The sequence below is a fragment of the Nymphalis io genome, chromosome 7 (genome assembly GCF_905147045.1).
Source record: "Nymphalis io chromosome 7, ilAglIoxx1.1, whole genome shotgun sequence".
NCBI classification, from domain to species: domain Eukaryota; kingdom Metazoa; phylum Arthropoda; class Insecta; order Lepidoptera; family Nymphalidae; genus Nymphalis; species Nymphalis io.
In genome coordinates, this window is record NC_065894.1 from 10,806,907 (window position 1) to 10,830,736 (window position 23,830).

At 33.4% G+C, this 23,830-nt stretch overlaps 2 protein-coding genes across 3 annotated transcripts; one reads left to right on the top strand and one right to left on the bottom strand.

The window, feature by feature from the left end:
- Positions 1–9,293: 9,293 nt before the first annotated feature.
- On the top strand, positions 9,294–19,310 carry LOC126769553 (ecdysteroid-regulated 16 kDa protein-like). Its single transcript, XM_050488420.1, has 4 exons — positions 9,294–9,467; positions 16,383–16,496; positions 17,736–17,854; positions 18,471–19,310. The coding sequence occupies exons 1-4, from the start codon at positions 9,401–9,403 to the stop codon at positions 18,609–18,611; spliced, it is 441 nt and encodes a 146-aa protein (XP_050344377.1). The 5' UTR covers positions 9,294–9,400; the 3' UTR covers positions 18,612–19,310.
- Positions 19,311–20,073: 763 nt separating this feature from the next.
- On the bottom strand, positions 20,074–23,558 carry LOC126769492 (uncharacterized). Of its 2 annotated transcripts, none has more exons than XM_050488343.1 (3): positions 23,420–23,558; positions 22,709–23,190; positions 20,074–22,424 (listed from the first exon to the last, which is right to left on the bottom strand). In XM_050488343.1, the coding sequence occupies exons 2-3, from the start codon at positions 23,179–23,181 to the stop codon at positions 21,590–21,592; spliced, it is 1,308 nt and encodes a 435-aa protein (XP_050344300.1). In that variant the 5' UTR covers positions 23,182–23,190; positions 23,420–23,558; the 3' UTR covers positions 20,074–21,589. The 2 variants fall into 2 exon arrangements, with proteins under 2 accessions (XP_050344300.1, XP_050344301.1); XM_050488344.1 differs by having other exon boundaries at positions 23,464–23,551.
- Positions 23,559–23,830: the final 272 nt, after the last annotated feature.

The window sequence follows — 23,830 nt, forward strand, 5'->3', positions numbered from 1 at the left end:
GACGTTTTACGCGGGTAAGCAGTTACTTGTTTGCAATATTGCAAGATTATTATCGTAAGCCCTCACATTTACTTTTACTCCTTCCATAACAGGTTGCTACTTGATTTTAATAAATATAGTAACAATTGAAATCGAACTCACCCTGGTTGTTTTGTTTCGTTCATCAATTTGTTTGCCTCTGAAAGTCATTACAGCATATCACGTGGTTACTCTACAGATCTTGAAAGTGTTTTCATTCTACAAAAAAAGAGGCCAACAATATGGGATGGGATTTTTATTTACGATTTAGTTAAAAACAGTTTATTCTATAAACAAATACCGCCGTACATTAGGTCCATGGTCGTTTGATACGAAAAAAAATATAAAAGATCTCTCTAAGATACTAGTCTACACTTCTGGTGACCCAAGAGCTGGCGCTTATTTAGCCCAAATGCCGGGTCTAGCGGTGCAGAGCAATAGTGCCAGCGTCTTGGGTATAAAGCCACAGGACAATCTTTTAGACGGCGTGTTTTTGCTATAAATTTGTAATGTTTATTTTATTTTATTTTTTATTTTATATATTATAAAAATAACTGAACATAGTTTTATTAGGTTAAATATATGTAATAAAGAATGTTACCTAACTAAACAAATAACACTGTATATGAATTGACCACCGCCGAAAAAAGGCGTTATTTGCATTCAACTAGACCATAGGATGCACAAATTGGATCCCAAAATAGTCCTATAAAAGTGATTGGTTTAAAGTCAATGTAATGAGGATGTGGCACCGCCATGGTTATTGGGAGTAAATTGACACAATTGCTCGTCGAAGACATGACGCCTACATGCCAAGAATTATTCGATAAAGGTCTTTGGTGTTTTAAATTTTCAAGGTCCAATACCAAAAATTTAAATGTGAGAATAAAATAAAATTACTTCAAGCACAATAAAATAAACTATATAATCACATATCAATTTAATCAATTAAATTATTTTCATTAAATAATAATAATGCCCTCCAGACCGATTTCGGCCACAGCGGCCAATGTCAAGGGAGATTAGCCAACTGCGCAGGAGATATCATAGTGCACAAGTGTATAGTGCACAGGTACACTCTCCATTCCCTAGCTCTCGTAATCCGATGGGACGGCAATCCGACACGATCGGAAAGAGATCAGGACCAACGGCTTTAAGTGCTTTCCGAGGCACGGGATTGTAGGCTTAGGTTTAGGTTTAAAGATTATTTATTCCCATAAAGACAATTACATCACTTACATGAGAACACAATTGAAGAAAAAATACAAACAATTAACAGACATTCGTTGTCGTACTTACATTTTTCAATGGAGAAAATAACACACAAATCATCAAACACAATTTGAAATAACACACAAAACATCACCACGATTTCAAAACCACTCTTATTCCATTCTACATACTCAGACAGATATTTTTGTAATAATATATTGAGACAGTCGCTTTTTGAATATATGAGATGGCGGCAGCTTGGCCTGTGGCACTTTGGTAGATATAAGGCCGTGATCCGAAGAACCAAGTGGAGCTTGAACCACAACCTGATATTCCACCGGGTGAGAAGTCAGCAGAAGATCCAGTAGAGAAGGCGCTTGCCCATCAATGTCTGGGATCCTGGTGGGCTGATCAACCAGTTGGGTCAAGTCGTGTGTGAGAGCAAAAGCATGAGCAGTTCTTCTAGCATGGTCAGTTTTGAGGGATTTCAACCATGATTCATGGTGAGCATTAAAATCCCCCAAAAACACCAATTCCGCGTTAGGAAACTGCTCTTGCGCAGCATCTGCCACCCGACTGAGATGGTCAAATAATCGGCTTGTCTCCAAGTCACCATTGTGGGATCTGTAGAGGCACACGTATACTCGACTCTGACGAACCAGGTCCACACGTACCACCAACATGGAGAAGGAGGGGTCCTCCAAGCAGCGCAATCGGTGACAACAAACATCCGCCCTGACGAACAAGCATACTCCGGCTTTCGCTTTAAAAGATTCTTCAAGCATGTAGCCGGGATAGTTAAGGTAGCTGGTGTCGGCAGGGCGGAGTATTTGCGTCTCCGTGAGAAACAACATTGCTGGCCGTGCTGTCTCGAGATGGTGGTGGACAGCGTTGAGGTTAGCGTGGAGTCCTCGGATGTTAGAGAACTCGACCTCAAACAGCGTGGGTATGGTGGGGGTGTGCACCGCTGAACGACCGTTATTTCTTAGTTGCGCTACCATTTGGAAAAATAAGGAAAAGTGACGTGAAGCGAGCGACGTATTGCCACAATAGGGATGGGCAAAGATGGAGGCGTGTTTTCCCAAATGGTTGCCAAAAGGGTAAATATACTGATCCGCCGGACGGAAGGGCCCCCGAACCCCCCCGGAAGTGGCCGCCGGGACCCCACCTTCCGGTCACCAACCGACACGACGGTCCACCCCGAGATTATGCGTGGCCTAGTGGGGCAGCCTCGCGAGCTGGTTAGGCACGCTCGGGCCCCTGTACTATGCCACGGGTGGCCAGCGGAACAGCCGTTGCTTCAGGTCTCCTTGTCTGGCAGGTCAATACAGTTTCCCCCGGCATTGGTTCAACAGCCGTCTCCACTGGACCAACACCCATCGCGGCAATACTCGCTCGGGCACTGGCTGTACGCTGGCTGACCTCGAAACGCGGCTGCAAGCCACTTTACGAGTTTTTCACTATGCGTACGTTGGTAACAAGCCAGGCGGATGTTAGCGTCCTACCACCAGACAAGCAGATGGTCGCTCAGATATCCCTTAGTCGCCTCTTACGACACCCGTGGGAAAGAGAGGGGCAGTGAAATGTATTCTTTCTCCGTCACTGCACGGATGGAACTTTTTTTTTTTGAGAAACACAAGGTCGTGTTTATTTGCAGGACGGCCGAACTGTAAGAAATTACGATGTACCCACATTTATATGTATAAAATAAAGAGTATAAAAGGGTCTCAAACGTTTTTCGAGATCAGTTTATCGTTACGCTGCCCGAAGGCAACTTAGTCGTGACATTCATAAAGTGTAATCGCGATTTAATTGAGGACTAATAATTGTGAAAGAAAACCGTGTTTTAATTGTATTATGATTTAAGAGTGATTGATGTGTGAAGTGATTTAAAATAAAATTGTGTGATAGTAAATTGGTGTTTTAAATTATAATCGCCACCCTCGAAGAAATTATTTTACACACATTACAAATTTAAATAACTTAATCATATTGTATATATTTAACATAAAGAAAATCCCCGGTGAAATATAATGAAAATATTTTTGGGAAACTAGGAAGGGTCGATGGTACCGTATAAACTAACACTGTTTATTAGTATTGACCATTAAACGCATTATCTGAAGACTTAACCTAAGACAACAATCCCCGTTTACAGCTGACTAGGCATAGTATATTCGCTTAAGGAATACGGCGACAATGGTTTAACGGTAAAAGGAAGACAAAGCATAGATTGATAAATCAATACATCAATTAAAATTACGCACATTCAATGCTTCCATCATTTAAACTACTATAACAAAATATATATAATTATAAATAAAGTAATTCACTATCAATAAATTCACTCAAAAAATGTAATCGGTAGTAGGGCTTTGTGCAAGCCCGCCTGGGTAGATACCACCCATTCATCACATATTCGAACCGTAACAGCCTGTGAATCTCCCACTGCTGGGCTAAAGGCCTCCTCTCCTCTTTTTGAGGAGAAGGTTTGGAGCTTATTCCACCAAGCTGCTCCAATGCGGGTAGGTAGAATTCACATGTGGCAGAACTTCAGTGAAATTAGACACATGCAGGTTTCCCTACGATGTTTTCCTTCACCGTAAAGCACGAGATGAATTATAATCACAATTATAATTACAATTACATATACGAACGCCAAATAGCAATACTCAGTATTTTTGTGTTCCGTTTTGAAAAGTGAGTGACCCGTTTTCTTTTAACGCTGGAAAACGCGTTACGGGTTTCCCCCACGGGAACAACGGAGGGTATGTGAACATCGGAATACCCACTAAAAAACCAGCGGTACTCTTTCCGTCTTAACGAGGAGGACCACGGGATCGCTTTCGCATGCTACCGTGACACTCTGACGGCCCGCCTATGCGGGCCTCCATTCTCTAGGGAGGGTTCCCAGGGAGAGTGAGTGATCCTATGTAACTGCAGGCACAATCAAGCATACAATATACAAGCACAATGGTTAATATTTCTCACTGCATCGATGTCTATGGGCGATGGTGACCACTTACCATGAGGTCGCCTTTTGTAGGTCCTCCTACCAATATTATGAAAAACACTAGGACGTCATTAATATTCAGAAATCACAAAAGACATTTGGATCAATGAACAGTAATATTCTTTTCGTATTCGAATTATTTTAAGGAATATCACTTTCTACAAATTCTAATAAGGACACAATAAATTATTTAGATTCGAACTAGCTTCAGTATTAAAAAAAACCGAGAAGGCTCAGTGGCAAGAACGAGTGAATCTTAACCGATGATCGTGACTTTAAGCCCGGGCAAGCACCGTTGAATATTCAACCTAGGAGGAAACCTGTCGAATTTCACTGAAATTCTGCCACATGTGTATTCTACCAACCCGCATTGGAGCAGCGTGGTGGAATAAGCTTTAAAACTTCTCCTCAAAAAGGGAGAGGATGCTCTCCCAGGCTCTCGCAAGAGCAAAGAAATTAATTATTTAATTATTTTTTTTAGTACTAGTACACTTGAATGTTGATGGAGTAATAAATAAACTGATGCCTTTCTTGTGGTCACGCTACTGCTAAATTGACTGTATGTTTTTATACTCGGGCATATTTATTACGAGCATAAAGTTTATCATGTGGACTTAGTCTGTATAGTTAATAAAATATTATGAGAGAACTGTCTCGTTGGCTTAGTGTTATTGTATGTTATATATGCTGTATCCCCGAAGTACCCAGGACTTATATACAGCAAATATCAATCAAAGCCCGGATCAGGCCAATAAATAGTTAATAATTTCCACTAACAGCTCTGGGCTTAGAAATTAATATCTCTCCACTCACTATAAAAGCATTATTTGGTCACGCGCATAGATCGTCCCCAGGCCTCAATTGATTGGAGGTTGACTAAGGAAGACCAAGCGTTCACAATGCGATATCGCTATGAACCCCCTTAACCAAATCAAGTACGTTTTTAAACTAAAATACTATTAATTCATTAAAGTGAAACCTTTGCGTATATTGAAAAATAAAAATTTAATTCTAAGATAAAAAGTTACACAATATTATTTAGTACAAAAGTTACATTTTGTTATAAAGACGAATATAAGGTCCGGCGTGTCAATTCGTCAACACCTCTACAATTGCCGGACGACAGTTAAATGATACCTTCCTATGTCCTTGTGTGGTACAATATGATATTTTAAATATTGAACGTCTCGAGACTGTTTAAAGAACAGTTTAGCATACCGACTGAGATTCTACATAATAAGAATAATAAAAATACCTTTGTACCAGATAGATAGTACAGACGTGTGCTTATTTTAGAACCCAGGGCCGTGGGAGAAAGAATACGCAGTAGCAGCCCCGATTTTGCTACCTGAATCCCATACACTCATATCTTATGTATACTCATGACTGTAAAGCACGTGAATCAGCTGTTCGTCTGTTCGTCTGTAAAGCACGTGAATCGTGAATTATCTCAGTAGGGAGTGTTTACGCACACACTTGTGTACTTCTTCGCTTTAGTCTCCGAATGGCTAGTCTTTGAGGGTAGCCTCCGTGGAAGAAATTCGATCTGAACTCACGAGGACAATCTTATTATTTGCATAATGCTTTTGTACTAGTTTCATAATTTTCACTGAGTATGTAAATAAATGTATCTCTCTGCATCAATCTACGAATAGATATGTTTCTATTAGATAAACCTTCTTCCGTATAAAATACAACATTGTTCGAAAATTTTGAAATCAAGGACATAATACTTTCGACCATTTCCCGTTAAATATCAAAATCAATATATCTTCATGAGTATTAAATTAAATGTAAAGCTACCGACGGTTTGGAATGTTATGTATGTATGTTAAATATTTTACCGCAAAAACTTCCAAGGAACTCCGTATCTAGTTACTTTGTCTCAAATAAACTAAGGTTAGTTATAATCATTTATAAACGAAAATATCGCGAAAATCTCTCTGTTTGTTTCTTCCCTGTTGTGATGTAATCCTCTATCCACTACAAATATTTATTTGTGTAAAGCGTAAAGCTTGGATTAAGTTTTTAGTGTTATATTTATTATAAGAGCATGGGAGTTCAAATTATACATAATTGATTTATGAACACATACGGCTTTTAAACGTTATTTAGCAGATGTTTGGTAAAACGCTGATGCATCTCTTTCAATCATCATCGATTTGACAGTAGAATTAAGAAGACACAGCATAACCAACTTCTAAACAACAAAAAAACCGTTACTGTTCATTTAGTAGTATAAATTACTCTTGTAACTTGCAGCACACGGTCAAATGACAAATCGTGGCAACCCACGTATTCCATTCTACGAAATACTTTAATACGCGATTTTTATCTCGATCTCTCCGTCTTGCGTTAAATTCGGTAAAAAGGAATTATTGTCTTCGTTAAAATTGTCTTGTTGAACTAGTTAAGGCTAATTTCATTTAAACAGTGCTAAATGGTCTCACATTATTTAATTGAAATTAATTAACTATCAACAGATCGTATCCGGAGAAATTGTTCTAGCTTTCTTATTTTAAATACTAAAACTGACATATATTAAGAGAATGGTTTCTTTGACTATGCTTAAATTAAAAAAAAGATTTAACTATATCATGACAGATGTGCTAAAGCTATTATGGCCTAAGAACTCCTCTCCTTTTTGCGAAATCGGCTTGCAGCGTAATATCTACAAAATTTTCGTTTTCACCCAAAAAAAAACCGTTTTCATAACTAAAAACTACAAATCAGCAGACCGAGTACTCTTTAACGACATTCTATTAAAATCAACGCCGATGCCAATTCGATACCTGGGCATATATGAGTCATGTTTTTTTTTAATAATAATATTATCTCACGTTAAGATACAATCATCATCATCATCATCATCATGATACAATTGCATTATTTAATACCGGTGTAAAGAGTAAGTAAACCAGAATAATAACCGGGGATGGAAAATAATGGATGTATCAGATCTGACCCCCACGGATGATAGCGCACTTCCAATGTATGCACATACTAAGTATCTATTAAAATGTTAATAAGCCTTCATTGTCCCTGTATTTATAACTAAAAGCAATGATCTCTATTAATAGACATTTTTTAACTGTGACAATATTGTAATAAATCCAAAAATATTTATTTTAAAATCGTAATCTTAAAATTAAACTGTATTATTTCTGCAGCTCATCGTACTTTGACTAAAGTTGTTAATTTTTTTTCATAAAAATATATGCGGATATTTTTTAACTAAAAACGTAATTAAAAAAAACAAATAATTATTATACTATACTTGAGTTTGGCAAAATATTTGGCGCTCAACTAGCAAAGACACACGTCATAAGAGAAAAAAAGTTGTAGAACGACACCTTCTACAATTACTATCTTTTTTTCTCAACCTAACATCTATAATTACTAACTTTTTTTCTTGTAAAAAGATATCATAATATGTTGTTATCAGTACAGTACAGTAACAGCCTGTAAATGTCCCACTGCTGGGCTAAGGCCTCCTCTCCCTTTTTTTTTTTTTTTTTTGAGGAGAAGGTTTGGAGCTTATTCCACCACGCTGCTCCAGTGCGGGTTGGTGGAATACACATGTGGCAGAATTTCAATGAAATTAGGCACATGCAGGTTTCCTCACGATGTTTTCCTTCACCGTAAAGCACGAAATGAATTATAATTACAAATTAAGCACATGAAAAGTCAGTGGTGCTTGCCCGGGCTTGAACCCACGATCATCGGTTAAGATTCACGCGTTCTTACCACTGGGCCATCTCGGCTATTTTATTGGCTATGTTGTTATCATGACTGATATATTTTTACATACTACATGAACTGTAAGCATAATGTAAGTCGTTGTATATGACACGCTTTGATCAGACACTATCAAAGGTTGCAGACAAATTCATATGCAGACATAATTAACCGCTGTTCTTGCTATTATTTTAATATTTTATGAAAATTCTAAGAAAATTTAATACAATAAATTTTCACTTCATTCTTTATAGCATAATCTTGTCCATGTATAATAGATAAATTATCAAATTTAACTCGGAAGAAAAAAAATCCGATCCAAAAATACTTCACTGAAATGGGGCCGATCAAATCTTTGTGTTAATTACTTAAAAATAAGAGAACGATAAAATCGCCAGGAATCAAAATGTCTAGGATAAAAGTGGGTACAAAATTATTTCAGCAACAATATGTAAATACATATTAACAAGCAAAAACCAAAAGTAGGTCGCCAACAATGTCTGCTAGATTACTTTAAAAGGTTTCAGATTTAATGAATTAGGCTGCAAAAGAATTTTGGTTTTGACTAACGTGCGAATTACTATAACACCGTGAACGCGAAGAAAATTTTTCCTCATATAAAAACAAAGATCAGGTATTTGATTCTGCGATCTTTAGTTAAAAAATCTACGTGTTCTAACCACTGAACCGATTAAGCTCATAATATACAAACGACATAATATAGAAGGAATTATAAAGACATTATCACGCGATTTATATATAAAAAATAACGACATAGTATATTTTAACATTTCTAACAAGATAACTACTTAAATCTAGGAAAAAAAACCAAAATCAAACAAAAAGTCATACGCATATCACAATGAATCATTATTTTATCGTTAGTAACCAAAATATTTGTTTACAAATCAACCATCAGTAATAGTTATTCGCATCGTGTCATTGCGATTTTCCTGAAACGTTGGCGTGGTTACAATATACTTCCGCTGGCGTCAAAGAGTACAAGTAGCAGAAGCGACTTGGATATAGTGTCTTCCTTACATAATATACTTATTTTTTAATTATATATCAATGAATACTAGTTTTAATAGCATACCATTACAAATCACTTTTGTCACAACGGCATAATTTTCATGTTTTGCTAATTAACCCTATTTTTGTCCTGAATATCACGTATGATTCATGGTTATTGTTTAACTATTGTATCTGCTGTTTAGAAATTGAACCAGTTAAATAATTTATAAATATATACAAAAAAACTAATCATTTTATTTATATCTATTCTTTGAACTGCGCGGGCGCGTTATAAAGAACCATATTATAAAGGACGCGACACACAGTCCATCCGCTAGGTCAGTCTGCCGCCAACGCGCGAGTCGAACTTACGTTAGCGCGCGAATTTACTAACATCAAAACAAAATGTTGTTTTTAATTACTGTTGCAGTAATACTGGCCAGTGCGCAAGCTAAATTTTACACGGACTGTGGTATGGGTTTACTTTTTTATTTAAAACATTAATGTATGTGCTTATAACTATAGCGATAATTTATAATTGATTTACCATTGAAGTAAAATAATAATCATTCAAAATACGTAGTGCCTAATGAATCGGTTGTATAAATTACGAATTTCGTTTGACTCGATAAAAATAAATAAAAGAAAACATGGAAATGATTCACTCAATTAAACAGGTAAAGGACACGCATTCATCTCAACATGCTTATTATCAAAGTGATATAAAAATAGAATAATATTTATGATTAATTAACCATGACATTTCTTGCATTGATAAAAAAACAAACCAGAATAGGAAAAACAAAGACAAAGGACTTATCTAAGTCTCCGGTTGTTTATTTGTGATATTATTTGTTTGCTTATACTTAATTACTTTTAAGGGTTCATATATATATACTTTGTCATTACTACTATACTTTGTCAAAAATAATTAATTATTATCAATTCTTTTTCAATATAGTAATAGATATGTAAGGCTGGTATTTTGCTGCGGATCTCTGTACTTCGGTATGAAATTGAATAAAGTAAAAAAAATATTAAGATACATACATAGTTTTTAGAAACAAAATTGGTGAGTGTGGACGATAACTTGGTCTATAAATGTAAATACGAATATTGTGCAGATATAACGTTACATAAATAGACAATTATCGTTATTTTTTACTGATAAACATACGCGAAATATCCGGAACGCGGAAACTAGAACTATAGACCCGCCGACATAGATTACGCCTATTAAAATATAATCAATGCTTTATTATGAATTTTCTATTAACAAAAGTATAATTCCAATTTGTATATATTCCCATTTTTTAAACAGCTCTACTAATAATCGTGATATTAATTTAATGAGAAACTCATATCCTTATCCTATTATTATTTTCCATTATCAGTAGGTATTCTAAAAAAAAACTTTAAAAAAGTAAAATATCCATGGCGTATACAACTCTGACGAAATTGGAAACAAGAAAGTTTATAAAAAAGTTAAAACCGTCTTGCAATATCTAATTCAACGATACGCATAATATTCAGTATTTATTAAAAGTAAAAAATATGTATTATATTAATATCTCAGTAGGTTTTATGAAAAGTCTTGACAGTTCTTCGGTCGGTGATAGATTTTCCTTTATTTTCACTTTAGTTCGAAAATAATTAAATGTTAATAGATCTATCAATGTATTTATTGTTCTAACATTATTTACATTATTTATCATTAATATGCTTTCATTACGTATCATAATACGATAAATTTAATAAATAGTTGTACCTTAAAGACATAATAAGATTTATATATTACAAGGGTCGTCTGTAAGTTATCGTGTTTATTCTGATAACGATGAAATGATTTATTAAAAACTGTATATTATAAAGCCAATTAATTGGTATAAGGTAAATGTTAGGAACTACGTTTAAAAATGTTTTGTAAATAAATGTATTTTTATCGTCACTGAATTAACCATAACTAATGTACGCATTGTGATAACATTAAGCCAATCACCGTTTATTTTTATTACTCTAGTAACGTATTTGAAAGAATAATAATAACAAGAGTAGGCAATTTATTCATGCGTTGTCATATATAATTATTCTAGTCACGGTCGTTAAGAATAATAGATAATTTACAAAAAACGATAAATATAATCAGTTTTTTTTAATTATTTTTTCTTGAAAATGTGTTACACCATACAGCCTCTTTTTTAACATTTTTGTTTACGAAATGTATTAATAAGATCTTAAGGCCTTTATTAAGTAATTCCTGTGTCCCATATACGTAATTTGTTAAAGAGATCGTGGGCGAAGGTAAATTGGGTTTTTGTTTTAATTAAAATTTTACATGATAAGTAGGTCGTAATCGGCTGAGCTATTGTTTGCATGCTTCGTTGATCGTAAAATACGTATTTGTATTGACTATTTACTATATAATACGAATAATACTGCGAAATAAAACTAAGACATAGTATTTTGATAATTAAAAGTCAAAACTACTTTTACTGTATTGAAATGATGCGATGTTGTAATATAACAATAACTTAAATTATTTACGGTCTATTTTTGAAAAAAAAAAACCAAAAAGTAATTAATTTTTGATACCCTAAACATACTGTGTTTAATTATTAGCTATACCGAATTCAAATAACAATAACGTTAGTATGTGTGAAATGAGTCACACGTGTCACAAATGTAACGAGTAATACATATAATGCCTTATTAACTTAATACATATATGCGTCTTAACTAAGAACCCAAAACGTCCTTGATTTATAACACAATATTATAATTTTATAGCCACAAAAATATAAACATAAAAAGTAATAATAATGTAGTAAAGCCTGTAATAGTCCAACTGCGATGGCTTTTTTTCTCTTGAAACAAAGTTTGGAGCTTATTCGACCACGCTACTCCAAAGCAGATAGGTGGATAAACATGTGTCAAAACTTCACTATGTACGAGATGATTTATATACACAAACGAAGGCAACCTCTGCTCTAATGTATTTAAACAAAACTTTATTTCATTATCACAAGACATCACAATTAAATCCGGATTCGTGATTAGTAAGACTGCAATATAAATTGAAGCGACTGTGTCATCGCATAATTGTCTGTATTTCTTTCCTTAAGCTAGAAATAATACGAAATGGTTACTTAGCATCGCACTTAGCTCTTTAAATATAATTTATTTGTTATATACTTACACAATAAAATTATGTTCATATGGGCACACAATACTTGAAAGTAAATATAAGCCATTATTATTCATAGAAATTTTTTAAACTTATAAATTTCAAATAGATTCGATATTTTGATTTTTTTAGAATCGTTTAATATAATCTATCAAAATAAAAAGTTAACCAAATAATTTTAAAAAGATGAATCATAGATTAATTTATTTGTACAATCTTGTTTTTTTTTCTTTGTACATAAAAATTAAATTAAACAATCATTTTCAAATGAAATGCCAACAGCAAATTCTTAGTGCGCAACCGCAGAAAGGAAGCCGAAATGGCCCTGTGGTAAGAACGCGTGAATCTTAACCGATGATCGTGGGTTCAAACCCGGGCAAGCACCACTGAATTTTCATGTGCTTAATTTGTGATTATAATTCATCTCGTGCTTTACGGTGAAGGAAAACATCGTGAGGAAACCTGCATGTGTCTATTTCACTGAAATTCTGCCACATGTGAATTCTACCAACCCGCATTGGAGCAGCGTGGTGGAATAAGCTCCAAAACTTCTCCTCAAAAAGAGGAGAGGAGGCCTTTAGCCCAGCAGTGGGACATTCACAGGCTGTTACGGCAACCGCAGAAAAATGTTGTAAGTGTACTTTTAATCCTTAAATTATTAGCCTGAAATTCTCGGGGTTTTGGTTTAAAATTTCGGTTTTTGGGATGGTGTTGGAGTAGAAAAAAAATTGAATTTTTCAAATATATTTATTACTAGCTTCTGCGGCTTATGGGCAAATTCAAATCTTTTCTTGGCCATACTTCTGCTGACAGTTTATACACCTTTGTATGGTAATATCATTTTATATCTTGCAAATATCCGTTCTTCTTATATATTTAAGCATCGCTAACGCACATAACCCATGAAAAGAGAATTACAAAAATGTATGTATTTACAAAAATGTAAATCTGTTTTATAGTATAAGAAGGCGGACGAGCATATGGGCCACCTGATGGTAAGTGGTCACCAACGCCCATAGACATTGGCATTGTGAGAAATGTTAACCATAGCTTACATCAATGCGCCATCAACCTTGGGAACTAAGATGTTATGTCCCTTGTGCCTGCCTGCCTTCAAACCGGAATACAACAATAACAAATACTGCTGTTTTGCGGTAGAATATCTGATGAGTGGGTGTTACCTACCAAGACGGGCTTGCAAAAAACCCTACCACCAGTAAGTTAAATTATATATATAAAGTAACATTTACATTAATAAGCCTATAGTCTTCTATAAACGCCATCGGCCACTATCAGCGTCGCACCTTACACCGCGTCACAATGCTTACAATAGAAATGTACTCTTGTGGTCTGCTTACAACGCAATGTCAGCATATTGATATCGTGGGCGGTTTTCATTCGCTTCGGGTCGCGTCCCTTCTATTAATTTCGAATCATTGCAGTGTAAACGTCGTGTTCAGCATCAAAATAAAATGTCTAAATTAAAAAAATAGCACACGCGAGCTGACTTCGTAGAATATTGTTGTAATCGAGACGTTGGCTGTTGAGATATGTAAAGATCTGGTGTTGTCTCGCGATGAAACGTTGATCGACAGATTACGCTGAAGTCAGACGTTACGTATAGGTAGCATTTCAGAGTCCATGATGACTGACGTGATTTCCAAAAAAGGAAGCTACAGGCAAGTTTTGAAGACGGGCTTATTTTCCGTATTATAATACTGAATAACTGCCTCATTTTTCCAGACTATAAAGCTGCAGATGGTGAAGTCCTTTGTTCAAATCTCGGGTCTCAAATAAACTAAAATGCAGCATGTAAAAAGTAACAACCTGTAAATGCCCCACTGCTGGACTAAGGCCCCCTCCCCCTTTTAGGAGGAGAATGTTTTGAGCTTATTTCAATGCGGGTTGATACACGTAATTTCAATGAATACGATATAAAAGATTGATTCATTTCTTTAAAAATTTATAATGTATTTTGTTTATACAATATAGTTAGAAATTAACTAGAGAGTAGATTACGAATTATCTACACATAAAGAATATAATTTACTGTTATCATTTGGTGAAACAACATGTTATAATTATATCTACAACAAAAGACTATACTGGTGGTAGGGCTTTGTGCAAGCTCGTCTGGGTAGGTACCACCCACTCATCAGACATTCTACCGCAAAACAGCAGTACTTGTTATTGTTGTGTTCCGGTTTGAAGGGTGAGTGAGTGTAATTACAGGAACAAGGGATATAAAATTTTAGTTCCCAAGGTTGATGGCGCATTGGCTATAAGCGATGGTTGACATTTCTTACAATGCCAATGTCTAAGTATAATCAAAAACGAAATGAAGCGGTAAAAATATATAAGTCAAGATGCCTTAATAATAATAAACGATCGAATAATTTTAAATATATGAAAAACAGTCAAAAATATATTTAACAACTAATTACATATTAATTCGTTGTTTAACAACTCTAATATTTATCATTCATTATCATTAGGAAATTTTAAATGGACAGACTAACTCCGGCCATTATAATGAACCCTTCATTTACTTTTCATATATAACTTTGTTTATAAAACTTTAAATACTTTGATATATGATGGAAACCTAAAGTTAACCCTAATGACAAAACAGCTTAATTACAAAACCAAATTTTATTTATAGTGGTTTTTATGTGCATATGTTCTAGGCAGATTATGCAAATGATGCCGATTGCATTTGCGTTGCACGGAAGTGTAACAATTCCAGCGCTCTAATTAATATAATTTATAAATAGTTATTCTTTATTTATATTGGTATTAGGCAGTGCACATATAGGAACACTTCAAATGATACATGTCAAGCTTTAAGAACGAAAACGTTTAATGAAAGAAAAAACAAGAAGCCAATTCTACGAAGACAGCGAACCAGTTGTAAATCGGACTAAGTTCGATTGGAATAGCATAGGGATCTTATCGTAATCTTTATTAATTAGTAAAACTGGCACCTACCTCACGAGTTATCGTTCTTATAAGAACACAGTGACAAGGAGGAAAACCCATGACGCGTTTTGCTTCTCAATATTATCAATGTTTTGATTTTTATCAATAATTTCGAAAGGAAAGGAGGCGTGCAGCCCCTAAACCTTACGTAATCCTGCCTGTGCGTTCTTTGAGCCTGGCATATCTATACATATAAAAAAAAATTTAATAATAAAATATATTTAAAATAAGCAATCGAAATTCAAATAGGCATCGTTATATTGAAAATCATATACTATATTAAATTTGAGATTATTATTTTCAAAGTTGGTGTATCGTCACATTCTATTCTAGATTAAAAATGAATGTTTTATTATGTTTCCAATGTTATTTTCTCAATGGATGCGACTAGCACAGGACCGGGAGAACTGGCGCGCCTGTGAGGAGGCCTATGTCCAGCAGTGGATTAATGTGGGCTGAATATGATGATGATTATGTTTCCAGGTTTATACTTCGCACAAGTCTGTAGAACTTTAGGTACACTATATAAGTACACGCGTGGCGTTCTGCGAATATAAACTACAAATTGAATGACCCTTGTACATTAATTATTTAAAAAAAAACTTTATCCCCTTCAACATAAAATTGAAATTAGTCCGCTAGTCGTAACAATGACTAATAGTAATTGCATTGTGTAATACTGTATGTCTACAAAGTTCGCGTTAATCGTGTAATCTTTTTAGATTTGAGACGGAACAAACAACTTTACAAATTCAACTGATGAATGAATAATTGTTGCCTTAAAAAATGCGATGACTATTGTTAAGAATATCACGTTAATTTTTTCGTCTTTTCGTACTATATTAAATAGGTACCTACACGAAATGGCCCAGTGGTAATAACGCGTGAATCTTAACCGATGAACGTGGGTTCGAACCCGGGCAAGCACCTCTGAATTTTCATGTGCTTAATTTCTATTAATAATTCATCTCCTGCTTTTCGGTGAAGGAAACCTGCATGTGTCATTTCATCGAAATTTAGCCACATGTGTATTCCACCAACCCGCATTGGAGCAGCGTGGTGGAATAAGCTCCAAACCTTCTCCTCAAAAAGGGAGAGGAGGCCTTAGCCCAGCAGTGAAACATTTACAGGCTGTTACTTACTTACTTACTACACGTAGGTACTTACCACAAGACTATATAACCAAGGAAATATATGCTTAGGTGCAAATCATTTTAATTTCAGGTTCAAAACTAGCGACGATTCAAAAAGTTGAGATCAGTGGCTGCGCTGAAGACGCCAAGGAGTGCACTCTCAGGAGGAACACTAATGTTTCTATCTCCATCGACTTCACGCCTTGTGAGTGTTTATTCATAATTAATATATTTAAATCTTAAACACCAAAAGTCAACATAGCCCAGAACCAAACAACTTTAAAAGACAGTTACTAGTGTTTTCTGTATGTTTGTGAAATAACGTATGTTTTAATTCAACTCATAAATAATATGATAATAGGTAAAAAAGTAAAAATGAAAATATTTCTGGTCTGCGCAGTGTGTTTAATCTGCAAAGACAGCTATAAAATTTACTATGTGAGAACTGTGAAATGACCATAGTTCAACTGCTGCTTTTTATTTAGTAAACCTTATCTAAATCGCATCAGAAAAACACATACCTAAAAACTATCAAATTTGAACTTCAGACAAAGTTGAAGGTCTTTAATAAATAAAATAATATGTAAAGTGATAAAATAGGTGGCAAAAAGTTTCAGAACATATTTTTATACAAAATAAATAAAGCTCTATAATGAATGAATAATAATTGTCAAACATTCAAGATCATTAAGGATGAACAAAAAGAAAAATAATCTAAAACGGTATGAGTTTCTTTTATTATTACAACGCAAAATTAAAATTATAATTAAGGCGTAAAACAAAAGGTTGGTAATGCCTTATTTAAATGAATCTAAAACAACAATGTATAAGTACCTACTAATTATATCAACTATAATCTAAAGAATACCGACCTTACCTAAATTATATAATAATACCTATATATACCTATTATACTGCCTCGTTGGTCTAGTGGCTTGATATAAGGCCGCAGACCCGGAGGTCCTGGGTTCAATTCCCAGGTCGGGCCAATAAAAAGTTATTGGGTTTTTCTGTGGAAAATACTCAGTAGCAGCCCGGAGTCTGGAAGTTGGAAGTGTGAACACTCCCGTGCCTCAGAAAGCACGTAAAGCCGTTGGTCCTGCGCCTGAACTCTTTCCGGTCGTGTCGGATCGCCGTCCCATCGAATTATGAGAGTTAAGGAATAGAGAGTGCACCTATGTTTGCGCACACACTTGTGCACTATAATATCTCCTGCGTAACTTCGCAGGCCAACTGGCCAATCTCTCTTGAGATTGGCCGCCGTGGCCGAAATCGGTCTGGAGGACATTATTATTATACCTATTATATAAGGTACCTATAATTATATAATAAAGGAACATTTTTTAGTTGAATAGTGATTCTTGATTACCTTGGAATAAAATTAAAAGACCCTCGTGTTCCATTAAATTATATAAATATAACTGAGTTTAACTTATCGTTACAGCTGTGGACGCAAAAGCTCTGGAGACCGTAGTCCACGGTATCATAATGAACCTGCCGGTTCCTTTTCCTCTCCCACAACCAGATGCTTGCAAGGATAGCGGACTAGTTTGCCCGATAAAGGTAATGTAATGTAATGCAATTGTTTTAAATTATGTGTCCATTTATTTTAAAACGAATTATTGTTTGTAACAATAAAGTAAAGTAACGCTGAGCACGAGATGAATTATAAACACAAATTAAGCACATAAAAATTCAATGGTATTTGCTGAAATTTGAACGTGTCAACATGCTACGTGCCACGGTTAAAATTCGCGCGTTCAAACTACTGAGCCATCCCGACTCGTGGGCAATTATTGTTTGTTTATTGTAGACATTTGAATCCATAGATATACATAATATCTTTATAAGAGCGGATATGGCCCAGTATCTTCAACATATATGTAAATACTAACCGCAAATTGCGGCTACAAACCCGGACAAGTACCACTGACTTTCCATGTACTTAATTTGCGTTTAGGTAGAAAAGATTCTTGAGAAACTTCTCAAACGGAGAGGAGGGTTTGCCCAGGCATAGACAATTAACACACCTTTCTAGGTTTTAGTAACATGATAGAATTGAATTTCTATTACACGAGGTGCAAAGAAAAATCGACAACCAGTTAACAAGTATTATTAAGGCTAAACAATTTGTTCTTATAGCTAGACTTTATTTATTAGAAGAACGCTTTATTTACAGTCTGGCGAGAAAGTATCCTATAGATCAACGATGCCCATTCTCAAATCTTACCCCAAAGTCAAGGTCGGTGTCAAGTGGGAAATGCAGAATGATGAAGAAGAAGACTTGATCTGCATACTCATAGGAGCCAAAATTAATTAAATAAAAAACTCTTAGCCAGTATTCTACTATTTTGCTGTTTATTTTAAAAAAATGATTTAATAATTTTATTTATTACAATTTAATAAAAAAAAAACCTCAAAGAGATATTTTCGTAAAGAAATACTTAGCTTTTGGAATTAATTATGATGAAGCACTGAATCCAATAAAAAAAATAGTAGATACTTAGTATTTCAGTATGATAATAATTTTAACAAATCAATAAGTGTAACAGTTACTAAAATGTTTGGAAAATATGAAGAAAATTGTCTGACGTGTAACGACCTTATGTCACATTTATTAAATAAAATAACCTTTGCCGTTTTAGTTTACTTAGGTTAAATATCAATAATAAATGCCTTATTAAGTTAAGTTACAAAATGTTTTTTTTTTTAAAACGTCAACGCTACGAAGCATTGTTCATCTCCGTCCTATGTAAAATATCGTTAAAATTAAATAATCTACGCTCTCTGGACGTAATTAAAAGTTTTTTTTAATTAATCTTTTTACACATACGTACTTTTTTAAATTCAATTTTTAATTAAATGATTGTCGTCATATCTTTTTTAAATTATCAGTCAACAATAAATTCAATCCTAAAGAAATAATTTAAATGAAAAATATCGCGACAGAGTATGGTCACCATGTTGATTATTGTAATATGGGTAATTATTGAAAATAAAACTTTATCTGAGAAAACTATATTTTATTTTATCTTTAGCTTGACAATTATAATTATTAAGTTAGTATTATTTAAAAGGATATTCAGCCAGGTCCAGTCTACCGTGTTAGCTTAATGTTTGATAATTAATTAAATAACTTATATGATGGCTTCGTGTAAGCTCATCTGGTACCACCCGGTCATTTCATATTCTAATGCCAAACAGCAATACTTATTATAATTGTGTGCCAGTGTATAGCGCCGACCCTGGCCCTTGATCAAGGTAGAGCGAGATTGTCTTTCAGCGTCGGACGGATCACTTCACATAAATAGAATTTCTGTTAATGTTATATAAATATTTATTGCCATATTTATAAAGAACGCTTATGTACCCCTGGAAATAGTTTTTGATATTTCGCGCCCCTTGTTACATGGGGGATATGATGCGCTGCCAGTGTATCTATAGGCACATGGGACAAAACACAGTTTCCAAGGTTGGAAGCGATGTCGACGATGTAAGAAGTAATATCGATGGTATATTTCCTACAGTGCATGTCTATGGGTGACCATGTGAGACCATCGGGTAGGCATTCCGCCTAACTCTTATAAATTAAAAAAACAGTACTAATAACGATCACTTGCAAATTTCAATGAATATAATAAAATTATGAATTAATTTTATTATATTATGAATTAATTTTAGTTATAAGAATGTTATTGTTTGCAATTTTTTAATAAATTTGTTCTTATACAATGAGAATCGTAATGGCTTAAGTTCAAAAATATTTTGATGTCATTAAATAAAACAAAAGAAATAGTTTATAAAATTTATTTCTCACTTATTTTAAATTTATAAAAATAAACTTTAGTGTCAACTTTACGCTACTATCAGCTACTACTACTCGAAATGCCAACTGTTGTGCTTAACTTATAAATATAATTATTTTGACTAGTGTACTTTTAATCCATGCAAATAAAATATTTTTCAAACAAAGGTTTCATAAACATTCAATATTCGTTAATATTGCCAGATCCAAAAATATATCAGACAATATAACAATTAAAATATTTACAAAAAATTGTCATTTCATTGTTTTGTATCAAATCAGTAGATCAATATGTTTTATTACAAAAAATATACAAATCAATTTCACACAACAATAGCACAAGTGCCATCAATTTTCATTGCCTTTTATTACCTTTTTGAATTGAGAATTGTTTCACATATGAATAAAATTGTTAAAAGTATTTTCTTTTTAAGTTGAACTCACATTACATTAAAAATATTAATTATTAAAAATGTAAACTGAACAATTCATTTATAACCTTATATTTCTAATTTTCTACTGAAAGAGCTGCATTTGCAATTCTACAGAAACCTACTTACATCATTTGTACAAGCTTCTTTATTTCATTTAGGTCTATTTATAAACTTAATGTAAACATTCAAGCTTTATCACAAAATCATATTAATACAACAAAAGTTGACAATTTTTCGATATACAATGTGTATCACTTGTGCAAATCATATTATAGTCCACAGTCCACAATCTATTCCTTCAGACTTAAAATTCAGATGCAGGACCAACTGCTTTACAATTTTTTCCTAGGGATTGTTAACACTGATATGATTCAAACCATGGGCTGATATTGAATATTCGCAGGAAAAACCCAATAACTCTTTTATTAGCTCGATACGAAGATTGAAGTATTATTGAATTGACTCAAGACTTATAAGTTAGTTACTAAAGCAACAGGATCATCAAAATAGTTACAGCTTTACTACCATGAACAGATGCGCTTTAGTATACATGTATATATATTACAATAAAACTTCATATGCATGAATAATTTTCATAAGAACAGTATCGTCCGATCTGAAGAGCACAAACAGAGATCTATGCCAAGTATGGCTTTAGACTCAGACTCGTGCATAGAGAACAATATTGCATTTTAATTTATTTCATTCTATCTCAATTGATAGGTATCAATTTTTTTTAATAAAACTAATTTTAGGAACTAAGTATCAATGCTAACACAATCCAAAAATTACAGAACAAGAGCCCCAAATTAAAATAAACTAATTTTAACTTAAATACTTTTGCTTTAAGCAGCTTACAAGTATCCAGCATGTAGCAAATAGTTAAGAAATCTAATATTTTTAGATTGTCAAAAATAATGATATTATATAATTATAATAGCCAATGGTAATAACCACAATTGGCTAAATAAGAATTGTGTTTCTGAATTGGTAGTACCCAATATTAGAAATATTTGATTAAATGTGCGCTTTTAAATTCAAGCAAGGCTGTATAATATATCATTTTTTCTTTATTGATCCCTTGCATCTACAGCAAAGCTGCTGACCAGTCTTATCTTTCTTAAAATGTATATTAAATTCTTGTTTAAATATCTTCCTATACATGGACTCTTTAACAGGAACTAAGTTTTCTTTATCGCATTCTGTGACATACATATTATACATTTGTTTTATACTTAAGTTACATTCTAAATATTGCTTCTTTCTAGAAAATTGTTTAATTGGCTTCGAATCAACTGTAGTAAATGACATAATATGTTTCCTAACTCTGTCCTTTATTTCCGATGGCAGTGAATGAGTGCTTGCTTCAGACAAACCTCTACCGTCAGGTTTCGGTAGATTCATATCAGATTTACTTAAATGTACATTGTAAACCGGTTTCTGTGATATCGCTAAAGTACCCAAGTAGAAATTTTTACAAACAGTATACCTAACGGCTCTCACTAAAAAGAAATATTTGAAAGAATATTTTCGTTTGTGATCGCTGTCTAATATTTTATTATGTTTCACGTAATTTCTTTCTGTTGTATTAAGCAAAAAATGCTTTTTTTCATTTGCATTTAAAGAATAAAATGCGTTAAATATGTGTTGCCGATCAATGTCGTTTATTCTTTCGTTACATTTATATCTACAGGATTTTAAGCAGTCTTTTGTATTGCGTATTTGTCTCTCCGGTACAAATTTTCCTCTTCTACTTATGTAAGCTTCACCTCGTTGATGCTTTAGTTTACGTACATTGCAGGCCCATTTGCTAGGATTAGGTATCTGGCTGCGAGCACGTTTTTTCATAGAAACTATTTCCACTTCTATCTGGTTGCTATTTTCATTTTTACAACTGTAATTAAAAAAAGGAAACAAAATTTTAACTTGGAAAATTAGTTATTTTAAAAGGTTAAAATGTTGAATATTCATTGCCTGCATTTTAATTCTACTATTTTTTCTTTTAATATTTATATTACTTTCTTTTAAAACTATTAATTTAAAAAATTTATTTTGTACATTTAAATGTGCCATAAGAAATTGAATTAATAAATACTAGTCAAAAAAAAATTATATACATTAAAAATTTAATAATTTTTTTTATTTAATATAGAAATTATAGTATAAATTTCAACTTACTCTATTTGCTTCTCATTAACAACCTGAATCTCAGGCTCGACTTTAGCAATTACACATTGGGCATCTTTTAAAAATGCTTCATATTGGCCAAAATACTGTTGCTGCAGATTATTTGTAATTATATGTTGCTTAAACATTGGCACTTGCGGCAAAATCACGTGAGATGTTATTTGCAACTGCTGCGACATATCTGCTCCTTGAAGGACCTGTGATTGCATTTGAGTTTGCAAAGGTTGTACGTTCTGCAAATGTATCTGCTGACACGACATCACAGTTTGATTCTGTGATATAAGATGTTGATTATGTATATCGTGAATGTTTGAAGACACAGGTATATGTAAGGACTCAGATGTTATTGTTTGTTGGTATGAAAGTTTCCCCTGTGAATGTAGCGACGGGTGAATAGATACTGACGGAGGATACACTTGTACAATATGGGGTAAGCTCGCCGGTACCGTTTGGATTTGGTCCATTGTTGTTGTCTGAAAATTTTATTATAAATCACAATAATTGCTAGATTTTTGCTATATGCATATATTTACTTTATAATGTTTGAGATAAAAATCCATTTAAAGAAGTTATTATTATAAATGTTAATAAAATTATATCAAAACGATTAGATATTATAAGAGCATAATACTATTTTTAAATATACTCATTAAACATGATTCAGAGTAGACCAACTTTATGACAAATGTAGTTTTAAAGTACCTTTTAGTGCTTTTGAAGTATCAGTAAAAATAAAATAAATATACTTATAGTGTAAAAAACACTTATAGTTTTATTTACAAAACGTTTCCCTACTTTGCAACAGTTCCATCTCAAAAGCAAAACAAAACAATATGGCGGACACTATTTGATAAAACCGTAAATGTCATTAATAAGAAAAAGTTGCCATGATTAATAATTCATTTAAAAAAACCGATAAAATATGAAAGAAAGCTAATTTAATTACATTATATTTAAAAATATAATCATATAATATTCTAGAGATGTATAAACTGTAACTGCTACTATTTAGAAAAAAAATTAGTGTATCCATTATTTCATTTAAAATAATTTACTCTGACCCTAAATACAATACCATTTCAAACCATCTCATGAGTAATAAAAATATATACT

What these genes read in the sequence shown, in the direction of transcription:
- LOC126769492 (XM_050488343.1), bottom strand. Translation starts at nt 23,181, where the DNA reads ATGGACCAAATCCAAACGGTACCGGCGAGCTTACCCCATATTGTACAA. An exon ending in GTTAATGAGAAGCAAATAGA is followed by an intron (nt 22,425 to 22,708) that starts GTAAGTTGAAAT and finishes TTTTAATTACAG; the next exon opens with TTGTAAAAATGAAAATAGCA.
- LOC126769553 (XM_050488420.1), top strand. Translation starts at nt 9,401, where the DNA reads ATGTTGTTTTTAATTACTGTTGCAGTAATACTGGCCAGTGCGCAAGCT. An exon ending in TAAATTTTACACGGACTGTG is followed by an intron (nt 9,468 to 16,382) that starts GTATGGGTTTAC and finishes TTTTAATTTCAG; the next exon opens with GTTCAAAACTAGCGACGATT. An exon ending in GACTAGTTTGCCCGATAAAG is followed by an intron (nt 17,855 to 18,470) that starts GTAATGTAATGT and finishes CTTTATTTACAG; the next exon opens with TCTGGCGAGAAAGTATCCTA.